General features: G+C 43.5%; 1 protein-coding gene across 2 annotated transcripts in view; it reads left to right on the forward strand.

Annotated features, from left to right (window-relative positions):
- The window catches only part of adgrd2 (adhesion G protein-coupled receptor D2), a 112,195-nt gene extending 102,444 nt beyond the window's left edge, over positions 1-9,751 (forward strand). Inside the window, exons 25-26 of one of the 2 annotated variants that reach the window (XM_033049363.1) lie at positions 5,996-6,026; positions 9,376-9,511. In XM_033049363.1, coding sequence (XP_032905254.1) covers positions 5,996-6,026; positions 9,376-9,383 — 39 coding nt within the window. In that variant the 3' untranslated portion in view covers positions 9,384-9,511. Of the gene's footprint in view, positions 1-5,995; positions 6,027-9,375 lie in introns of both variants that reach the window. The other variant, XM_033049362.1, reaches the window with a different exon arrangement.
- Positions 9,752-12,076: the final 2,325 nt, after the last annotated feature.

Raw genomic sequence — 12,076 nt, forward strand, 5'->3', positions numbered from 1 at the left:
GAAACATATTAGATTATTAAGGGTTTGGACACGCTAGAGGCAGGAAACGTGTTCCCGATGTTGGGAACCAGGAGCCACAGTTTAAGAACAAGAGGTAAGCCATTTAGAACGGAGACGAGGAAACACTTTTTCTCACAGAGAGTTGTGAGTGTGGAATTCTCTGCCTCAGAGGGCGGTGGAGGCAGGTTCTCTGGACACTTTCAAGAGAGAGCTAGATAGGGCTCTTAAAGATAGCGGTCAGGGGATATGGGGAGAAGGCAGGAACGGGGTACTGATTGGGGATGATCAGCCATGATCACATTGAATGGCGGTGCTGGCTCGAAGGGCCGAATGGCCGACTCCTGCACCTATTGTCTATTGTCTATTGGATTACTCTCTGGTTGGTGATAGGATGGTTTAGTTGCCTGATAACAGCTGGGAAGAAACTCACTGAATCAAGAGGTGTGCCATCTGTACGGGAGAAGAGGGAGTGTCTGAATGCCTACCCTCTTAGGTGATTGTGAGAGATGGCTTCGTATTATTGGGAAAAGATTCAGGGGTTGTTATCCCCAACATCACAACCAAAGTTCATACTCGAGCAACAAAGCTGAAGCAACCAACCTGGTCATCTTCACAATAGTGTTGGTGGCAGATTGCTGAGTTCAATTTGGCTGCTTTTCATTTTAATAGTGAGTGCAGTTCAGAAGGCTGCCATGGGATGACCTGGCTTTGGCTGTAGGATTAGAGTGGGGTTGCCTGTTTTGTGAAGTGTTCCCACCAGCAGAGAATCGTGTTGGAAATAACAGCGAGCTACTGGTACACCTTGTCCCTTGCTTTACTGTCACGTGTATCGAGGTACAGTGAAAAGCTTTTGTTTGCATACCTACCCGGTCAAATCAAATTGTACTATACATGAGTACAAACCGTGCACAAGTACTGTAGAAAGTATTTATTTATTTATTTATTTATTTTTAATTTTATTAGAAGTAAGTACAATCATATGGCACCAAAGTGCCTAATATATATTTTCATAATACATTTTATGTACAGCTTCTTTTTTGTTGTTGTTATATTATATTAAAGAAAGATTAGAATAAGAAAAAGAAGTAAAGGATAGATAGTAAAGGATAGAAAGACGTGAGATATATAGTGTGTGACGAATGAGGAAGAAAGTTGAGAAAAAGAAAATAGAAAAAAGAGAAAAACATTAAAAAAAAAAAAAAAAAATTTAAATTAAGGAGATCATTGTTTATAATCTTGACCAACCCTCGTCCAGTCCTGAAACAGTTATTTTTTACAATTGTGTTGCACCATATGATTCCAAAAAGACGACAAATGGAGACCAACTCGTTATGAATTGGTCTGATTTATCCATTAGGAGGAATCGCATTTCCTCAAGATGTGCGGTGTCCAACATACTTGCAATCCACATTTTAAGCGTTGGTATTGATGTATTTTTCCAAAATTTAAGTATTAATTTTTTTGCTATTATTAAACCATAGTTAAAAAATAAATTTTGAGATGTGTTCAATTTATTCCCATCTTCCATTACGCCAAATATAATCATTTCAGTATTAGGTTCCATTCTTATCTTGAATAATTTTGTAAATATTTTGAAAATATCACTCCAAAATCTATAAAGTTTTATGCAGGAAACTAAGGAGTGTGTAATAGTTGCATTTTGGGATAGTCATTTATCACAAATGGTGGATATATTTGGATAAAATTTGTTCAATCTTGTTTTTGAATAATATAATCTATGTAAAATTTTTGATTGAATTAGATTATGTCTTACATTAATCGAACATTTGTGAATATATATCAAGTATTTTTCTCATGTAACCTTCGTAATTTTTATCATTAGTTCCCGTTCCCACTCTTCTCTAAGTACCTCTGTCGATGGTAGGTCTATATTTAGAATACTATTATATAAATATGATATTAATTTTTGTGAGTCAGCTTCAATATTCATTGCTTCTTCCAATAATTCAGGAGTTATTTTTTGATATCGTTGTATATATTTTTTCATGAAATCGCAAATCTGAAGATATTTAAAATATTGGTTGTTTTTCAGTTTAAATTTTAATTGTAATTGTTGGAATGTAGGTTTCCCATTTCGTACATATACCCGATCCTTCTAATTCCGAGACTTTCCCATTGGTTATATGTCTTATCAATAAGAGATGGTTTAAATAAAGGGTTATTCGCTATTGGCATTAACAATGATAGATTTCTTAATTTTAAAGATAATTTTATTTGTTTCCAAATTCTTATTGTACCATATATAATTGGGTTCTTCTTATATATTGTGTTATTCAGTTTTTTCGGGGAGAAGAGGATCGTTCCTATATTACAAGGATGACAATCCTCTTTCTCCATTGTACTGTAGAAAGTATAAAGAGAAAAATACCAAAGTACAGAATGAAGTTTGTCCGATGAGAGCGGAGAATATGGGAATGGCCTGGGTGGGAAAGGTCCTTGATTATGTTGGCTGCTTTCCCGAGGCGGCGTGAAATGTAGCTGGTGTTGAGGATGGTGGGGAGGATGGTCTGTGTGATGGACTGGGCGACATTCACAACTCTCTGCAATGTCTTGTGGTCTTTTGTAGTGCTGTTTCCAAACCAAGCTGTGAAGCAACCCAATAGTACGCTTTCTATGGTGCTTGTGTAAGATTTGTTGGAGACATGCCAAACTTTCTTGGTCTCCTACGGAGGTAGAGGTGTGATGTGCTTTTCTGACCGTCACTTCCATGTGGTGGGTCCAGGATAAATTGTTGGTGGCATTTATGCCAAGCTCTTGACCATTTCCACCGACACCATTGATCTGATTGAGGCATGTGATGTGCACCACCTCTCTACCTGAAGTTAATAACTAGCTCCTTCATCTTGAGGGAGAAGTTGTAACCTTGTTCTCTATCTCCTTCCTGTACCCAGTCTCATCGATTGCTCAGGTAGGCTCGATTTACAGTTTAATATCATGTAATGCCAAACCTCAAACAAATGGAGTAATTTTACCCATCTCTCCACCTCTCACTCCCACTCCCATGGTCCCTCACTGCATACCTGTCATTCTCTCTCTCTCTCTCTCTCTCTCTCTCTCTTTCCATCTCTCTCTCTCTCCATCAATCTCCCTCCCTCCCTCTCTCTCTCTCTCTCTCTCTCTCTCTCTCCCTCTCTCTCACCATCTCTCTTTCTCACTTCACCTTTCTTTCTCCATCTCTCTCACGCCTGCTCTCTCCATCTCTCTATCTCTATCCCTCTCTCCCCAATCTCCCTCTACTTTCTGTCCCTCCCTCTCACCCTATCTCTTCCTCTCCACCAATCTCTGACGTCACTATCCTTTCATATCTCAAGGGCAACTAACATTTTCACCCCATTCTTACACTTTGAATTGATAAATGGTTGTATTTCACAATTAAGAGAGCTCCGTGCGTCTCTCTACCCCACTGCCCACCCACGAGGTGCTGTCGTCAATGATTTATGGTTCACATAACTATTCAGGCGATCAGTGCTTCTTGGTTGCATGAAGGAATAGGACTGTGATGATCCCAAACTCAGCTGGGCGTAGAGGATTTATGGTCATGAACATCCTGTTGATGTGGAGAAGTTACCAGCCATACAAATGTGGACACAAGGAACTGCAGATGCTGGAATTTTGCATAGAACACCAAGTGCTGGAGTAATCCAGTGGTTTCCACAAGGTGCTGGAGTAACCCGCTGAGCTACTCCGACACTTTGTGTTCCAGCCCCACAAATGTGACGGGATTTGCACGCACCAGGAAGATCAGCTCTATACATCTCCACCTCTGTACGTACAGCTCAGCTACTGCCTGCGGTTCTCACAGAGCTCGCTTTGCCTGGCCTGACACCAGAGGGAGCTTTTGATCTCTCCATGCCTCTGCTGACAAGGATTGGCAGCACCGTTGTTTTAAATTAGTGACCACCTTCCAGCATTGTGCCTGAGCAGACTCTCTCTCCACCTCACTCAACGAGCTTACGTGAAGCCCACGGTGATCGGGAAGGAGACCCAGCTGACGAGTGGCGCTCTGCTGAAGGTGATCATGGAACCACACAATCCCCACTGGAAGTTTCTTTCTTGTTCTAATCACATTCCACTCTTGGCAGCATCAAAGAGGAGCACAGTGCAGGGGGCCAGTTAGCCCATCATGACTGTAGTCTAGCACAGGAGGACGTTCAGCCCCTCATAAGGCTAGTACACCACAGAAGGGGGCTATTTAGCCCATCCTGAGTGTAGTACAGTACAGGAGCCCCTTCAGCCCATCATAAGGCTAGTAAAGTACAAAAGGCCATTCAGCCCAATGTAAGGCTAGTAAAGTACAGAAGGAAGCGTGTAATGCCCCTGTCCCACTTAGGAAACCTGAACGGAAACATCTGGAGACTTTGCGCCCCACCCAAGGTTTCCGTGCGGTTCCCGGAGGTTGCAGGTGGTTGCCGGAGGTTGCAGGTAGTGGCAGCAGGTAGGGAGACTGACAAAAACCTCCGGGAACAGCACGGAAACCTTGGGTGGGGCGCAAAGTCTCCAGAGGTTTCCGTTCAGGTTTCCTAAGTGGGACAGGGGCATAAGTAGAGTAGAGACCCATCATAGGCAAAGTACAGGACAGAAGCAGGCCATTCATCCCATTATTAGTGGTACTGTACAGCAGCAGTCCATTCGGCTCTTCAAGCTAGTACTAATTCTTTGAGAGAGCAACTAGTCCCTGCCCCCCATTCTTTCCTTGTGGCCCAGCCATTATTTTTCTCCTTGTAGCTGCGAGTCATGGCTCCATTGAACAGTTCAGTTTGTGGGTGGGAAAGCAGTACCACCAGGATGTGGAGCATTCACATTCACCTTACCCATCATTTCACTTTGCCTTTTTCCGAGCGGTGACTACTTTCTCCTCCCAAATTATCTGCCGATCAGTCACATGCTCCTGGTGCAGCCAGCACTACACTTCCAAAATGCAACCCTACCCAGCCAAACATCAAACACAATGATTTATGGCCCACAAAATTATTCAGGCGATCAGTACTGCTTGGTTGCACGAAGGAATAGGGCAGGAATGATCCCAAACTCAGCTGGGTGAACAAGATGTATGGCCATGAACATCCTGGTGATGTGGGGAAGTGACCCTGGGACCGTGTGGGTTTTCTCTGGGCACTCTGGTTTCCTCGCACATCCCAAAGACACACGGGTTTGTAGGTTAATTGGCTTCCCTAAATTGTGCAGAATAGAACTTGTGTATGGGTGATCATGGCCGGCATGGAGTCAGTGGGCCGAAGGGCCTGTTTCCACGCTGTATCTCGACAACTGCGAGGAGGAACTCAGCGAACCAGGCAGCCTCTGTGGAGGGAACAGACAGGAGCTCAGTGGGCCAAACACTGAATGGAAGGGTCGTGACCCCCTCTTCAAATTGAAAGGTCTATTCAGAGGAAGGGTCCCAACCCTAAACATCGCCTATCCATTCCCTGTCCAGATGCTGCCTGACCCGCTGAGTTCCTCCAGCACTTGGTGTTTTATTCAAGATTCCAACATCTGCAGTTCCTTGTGTCTCCAGTCAGAACCTGTCACCCAACCTTCATCTATCCTCTCTCCCTGGTCATCCAACTGAGGCTGATAGCTCACCGCTCTGAGGGTCACAAAAGAAATGCACTCAACACTCAGAGTTTGCATTGAATCTCAGCCAAGGGTGTACAATGACCAAAGGCCTGCATTTATATCCAACCATCATTCTCCAGCTCAGGGGAGACTGCCCTCTTCGGTGTTACAAGGCCCACAGAAACAAGTTTACCCAGTGATAGTGTTTGTGCAGGAAATCTAACAGGAAATGCAGGCAATGGCCAGCAGGTCAGGCAGCATCCGTGGTGTGAAATACAGAGTTAAATGCCTTTCGTTTTAGTTATATTAAAATTGCAACAGTAGGTACAATTTGTTTGACCGCACTGTGTAATGTGGGAGTAACTGTGCTGGCTTTGGGTTATTTTCGTTGACCTTCATTGCACAAATTCTTCTCTTCTAGGGGATTGAGCTGACAGCGTTCAGAGTGTCAGGTACGTGTTGATACAGTGATGCTGCAGGGAGAAGGAATGACCATGGCCACAGCTCAGCCTGAGACCTGAAACAAAGCAAAGTACACGGGTTACAGCTACCACAGTCGTCATGTGGTCATAGAGTCACACAGCACGGAAACAGGCCCTTCGGCCCAACTCTTCAATGCTGACCAAGATGCCCCATCTAAGCTAGTCCTATTGGTCCACATTTAACCCATATCCCTCTAAACCTTTCATATCCATGTACCTGTCCAAGTGTCTATTCATTGTTTTTATTGTACCTGCCTCAACTACTTCCTCTGGCACCTTGTTCCATATACCCACCATGCTTTGAGTGAAAAAGTGGCCCCTTAGGACCCTCTTAAATCTTCCCCCCTCACGGTAAACCTCTGGCCTGCTAGGTTTGTGCATAGTCATACAACATGGAAATAGGCCCTTCGGCCCTGCTAGTCGATGCCAACCAAGTTGCACCCATTTATGCTAGTTCCATTTGCCCACAATTGGCCCATATCCTCTAAACCTTTTTATCCGTGTACCTTTTAACATTTGGACGAGCACATGGATAGGAAAGGTTTAGAGGGATATGGGCCATATTGTTATTGTACCTGCCTCAACCACCTGGCAGCTCGTTCCATCCACCCACCACCCTCTGAGTGGAAAAAGCTGCCACTCCGATTCCTATTAAATCTTTCCCCTCTCACCTGAATACTTATTGTTCGATGAGCATTCACACACACCAGCATCTGGAGGATTACTATGATGGAGCCTGCACGGCCATGGCTATTGTTTGCTCTGGCATCCCAGACAATACTGATCCTATCCACTGGGGGTTGCAGGTAAATTCCAGACAGAGACTGCGCATCGAGTAAGGTCCTACACCGCCTGATAATTGTTCAGCATAGAAAATAAAATCCAGAAGAGGAACAAGGGCAAACTTACATCTGCAAACTTACAGGAGTGGCACGCTGGGGCAGCGGTAGAGTTGCTGCCTTACAGAACCAGAGACCCGGGTTCCATCCTGACTGCGGTGCTGTCTGTACGGAGTTTGTACGTTCTCCCTGTAACCAAGTGGGTTTTCTCCGGGTGCTCTGGTTTTCTCCCACACTCCAAAGACGTACATGTTTTTAGGTTAATTGGCGTTGGTAATATTGTAAATTGTCCCAGTGTGTAGGATAGTGTTAGTGTGCATGGATCGCTGGTCAGCGCAGACTCAGTGGGCCCAAGGGCCTGTTTCCGCACCATATCTCTAAAAACAAAAAAAAAACTAAAGCTAAAAAAAATTAAGACTAATCCATGCCTAATCCAAAATGTTGATGTAGATGACCATTAGCAATGGGCCCAACACCGATCCCTGAGGCCCACCTCTCCAGTCCAAGAAACAACTGTCTACCATCATCGAAGATAGACACAAAATGCTGGAGTAACTCAGCAGGTCAGGCAGCATCTCTGGAGAAATGAAATAGGCGCCTTTTCAGGTTGAGACCTTTCTTCAGACTGAAACGCCACATATTCCTTTTCTCCAGAGATACCACCTGAACCAGCATCTGCAGTTCCTTCCTACACACCTTCGACCATCATCGTCTGCTTCCTACAATGAAGCCAATTCTCCATCTAGTAAGCTGGCTCTCCCTGGATCCCATGCGATCTAACCAATCATTATAATTTCCTTTTCACAAAACCAAGCTGACTTTCTCTTGAATTCTTGAATATCTTGAATTACTCAAAGTACCCCATCATAACATCTTTGTTAATAGCTTCCAACATTACTCAGGTGACTTGTTCAGATAACTCCCCTGTAGTTTCTTGTTATCTCTTTCCCTCCCTTTTCAACAAACTGTTTAATTAAATTAAGAAACCATATCAGAGAACCTGGAATAGCCACTCAAAACTGTAAACTGGAGCAGTGGAAAGCAAACTTAGACAGGAGGAGAATCAAAAGAACTAAAAATACTGGAAAAATGAAACAAAGGCAGAAAATGCTGGAAACTCCCAGCTGGTCAGGCAGCATCTGTGGAGAGAGAAACAGTTAACGTTTTAGATCCCAAATCCTTTATCACAACTGGGAGAATGAGAGGGAAAAACATGTTAGTTTTGTGCTGCAGAGAGAGTGGGAGGGGGAGAGGGGAGAGAGCAACATCTGTGATAGGGTGAGGCCAGGTCTGCCATGGAGATGGGTTGTTAGTGGGGTGGTTAGAGAGGGATAAAGATGTTATGTAATTAGGCCAGGCTGCACTAATGGAGAAGGGGAAACAAGTGAGCCAATGTCACAGACTTACAACAGACATGACTATTTCTGAGTGACTTATTGGCAGTTATTGAGTCATGCAGTCATACAGCATGGATATAGGCCCTTCGGCCCAAATCGTCCACGCTGATCAAGATGTCCCATTTATGTTTTCCCACGTTTTTCTCACATCCCTATAAATCTTTCCTATCCATTACCAGTTACTAATCTATTTTAAATCTAGTACCTACCTGCCTTAACTATTTCCTCTGGCACTCATTATAAATACCCACCACCTCCTGGGTGTGAAAAAGTTGCCCCTCAGGTTCCTATTAAATCTTTCCCCCGCTCATCTTAAACCAATGTCCTCTAGTTCTTGATTCTAGTTCCAGTTCTTTATTCCAATAGTCTGGGTCAAAGACTGCATTTACCCTATCTATATGCCCTTCATCCTCCTGCACTCCAAGGAATAAAGTTACAGCTTAAAGTCCCATTCTTCTCTGCCGTGGAGATGGGGAGAAGGGCCCTAACACCGAGGCTTGTGAATCGCTGGAACCCCATTTCTCCCAAGGGTTGCTTGTGGAACATCAGGCACTGGGTACATTTCACAGCTGAGATACATAGATATTTGGAGAGCAAGCATTGAGCATCAGGGCAGGCCTAGATAGAGTGGATGTGGAGAGGATGTTTCCAGTCAAGGACCAGAGGGCACAGCCTCAGAATAAAAGGACATACCTTTAGAATGCAAATGAGGAGGGTGGTGAATCTGTAGAATTCATTCCCACAAACAGTGGTGGAGGATGTCATTGGGTATTTTTAAAGCGGAGATTGATAGGTTCTTCATTAGTAAGGGCGTCAAAGGTTACAGTGAGAAGGCAGGAGAATGGGGTAGAGAGGGAAAAATAGATCAGCCATGATTGAATGGTGGAGCAGACCTGAAGGGCCAAATAACCTAATTCATCTCCTATGTCTATGGTTTTATGGAAAGTGGACACGGAATAGAGGATCAATAATGACCTTAATGAACAGGACAGCAGCCCCAACGGGCTGAATGGCCTACTCCTGTTGCTTAGGTTCTTATTGTTTGACACCATGCAATGCTGAGATCCTTGTGTTAACTTGCAGGATTGTGAAGCATCAACACTGCCGTACCACCAGAGGGAAGCACCGAGCCACTGGGTGGCTTTGTGGTCGATATGCGTTCAAAGACCAAACGACAACTTGTGGAAGTTGGACTTACAAGCTTCTTTGTGTTCCGGCGATGGATTATAAACCTCAGCCGAATAAGACCTCTTGTGTTGGCGAGGGAGCTCGACTGCAGAGACTGCAGTTGCTGGGAATCCAAAATAAAACAGCAACTGCTGGAAACACACAACAGGTCAGGCAACATCTGTGGAGAAAGAAACAGGGTAAATGTTTCAGGTCAATTCTAGAAGTGATTCCTTCCAGTCCTTCATCTGAAACATTAACTCTGTTTCCTTCTCCACATGTGTTGTCCAACCTACTGAGTATTTCCAGCATTTTCTGCTTTTGTGCCAAACCCAGTATCTTTAGTTTAGTTTAGAGATACAGCATGGAAAAGGGCCCTTCAGCCCACCGAGTCCACATCGATCATCGATTCACACTAGTTCTGTGTTATCCCGCTTTCTCATCCACTTCCTGCACACTGGGGACCCTTTACAGAGGGCCAATTGGCCTTCAAACCCACACATCAGTGGTATGTGGGAGGAAACTGGAGCACCCAGAGGAATCCCACACGGTCACAGGAAGAACATGCAAACTCCGCACAGACAGCACCCAAGGTCAGGATGGAACAGGGGTCTCTGTCACTGTGAGCCAATAGCTCTACCAGCAACACCACTTCATTCTTCTTGCAAACGGAAAAAACCCAGAGAAACTCAGCAAGTCGTGCAGCATCTGTGTAGAGTGGAGTGGGATGGGGGGAGAGCATAAGGAACTGTCGAGGCTTTGGGTGGAGTCCCTGCATTGGGAGTGAGTTTCTCTAATAGTTTATTCTTTGCTCTAGATTGCAGTATCTGCAGCCTTTGTATCTCCATCTGATCTCTTGTTTGTTGATGTATTGTGTAAAGTTCTGTAGTAGTGATACGATTACCCTGGAACAGCTAATATGACAGGTTAGGGCAGCTGGGGATAGAGTTTTGCATTGTCAGATGGTGGACAGAGTTACTGGGGAGGATTCAAGACACTGCCTGCATTATGTGAGATCCAGTTTCCAAGGTATAATTGCCCATTATAGCATGCTGGTGAGAGCAATAGTTATTTACATAATACGAGTCACCTGTAAGGTATCTGAGCTTTACTGTGCATTGGATCAGTGACCTACTGGGGTGATCAGAGAAGACTTGCTGGATGTGTGTGACACTTCATGTGATCAACCAGGTGCAGTTGTGGGGGTACACTGGAGGAAGGGTGTTAGTGCAGCAGAGAACATTTACCAGGGTGGACAATGGAGGAGAGGCTGGATTTGTTTCAAGAGGTCGGCAGGAGATTTAATAATTACGAAAAGACAATAAGTGGGTTTTGTAGGATTAAGATAATGGTAGATGGATTAGAGAGGAAGTGAGGGGAATGGATTGTGGCTCTGGATATCAGTGCCTGGAAGGGTGTTGGAGTCAGGAACTCCCAGCATTTTTGGAAGATACCCGGATGGATATTTCATGTCCTGTCACCTGCATGGCCACAGACATGTAACTCTATTTAAGAAGCAGATAAATCGAGCTGGGAAGCAGGTCTGGGCTGAGCAGCTCGTGAGCTGATGGAATATATTTGCTTTGTTAATTCCTAGCTTGCCAAGACTCATTTTCTGAAATGCTTTTTCCTGTACCGATACAAGTTCGAGACATTCCTGAAGTTGTTTCAGGCATTTTGGAGGCAGGAAAATGGGATCTCTGCTCTGTTCAGACTTTTTAATACTTGTCCTTGTCTGTGTACAATCTTTGTTTATGTGAAGTGGGAGCCATTGTTTTAAACAATGATGTCTATTACGTACATTTGCAAGAGTAAAAACAGTGTGGAATGCAAGTAAAATATATGAATGTGGTAATGATTTAGATTCTTTATTAACATAATTTATACATTAATGAAAGCACAGACAAAAATCCAAAATATTCCAAAACTTTAATTAAAGTATCACAGAAAACAGTAACTTAGGGCAGAGATTAAAATACAAAAGCAGTCAATAAAATTTGTTGTCATTGCAAAATACTCCTTTTTCTTAAGAAAACACAATTTTCCAAAAATATACGCAGGAAATCCTAATAAACACTTGAAATATTCAGTGATCCTAATAGTAACATGTTGAAATATTATCTTTTGGACTGTTCAATATAAAATAAAATGTTTCAATGCAGAACACATGTTGCTCAAAACGCATTTTTGGCATAGCTAAACTGATAGCTGCTATGAGGAATAGTTTTGTTCTACTGATTCTCAAATGGCGATTCACAGCAACCCAGTTTTAAGAACAGATTTCTTTGTTGATTAATGCCAACAAAATGAGTCCCTAAATTAATCCTTGAGCTCCCTCAGAGAATGTCTCATCCTTCTACCATTAACTTAATGCTGTTATTAATGATTTGCTGAAATGGATTAGATTTAACTTCATTTATAATGTTCAAATGTTACGGTACAGGGGACCAAACCAAATATTTGTGCACATCGGTTCACTCTAGCTAGTTGTTACATTACATCCTTGTACGAAAGTACTGAGGCATCATATCAAGGAAGGGCAGAGGAGTCAGCACTTGCAATAAATTTGTGATTAATATAAATATCAGGTCAGGGTTACATTTCTTTTTTAAAAAAT

Source organism: Amblyraja radiata, chromosome 32, assembly GCF_010909765.2.
Source record: "Amblyraja radiata isolate CabotCenter1 chromosome 32, sAmbRad1.1.pri, whole genome shotgun sequence".
Taxonomy (NCBI): Eukaryota; Metazoa; Chordata; class Chondrichthyes; order Rajiformes; family Rajidae; genus Amblyraja; species Amblyraja radiata.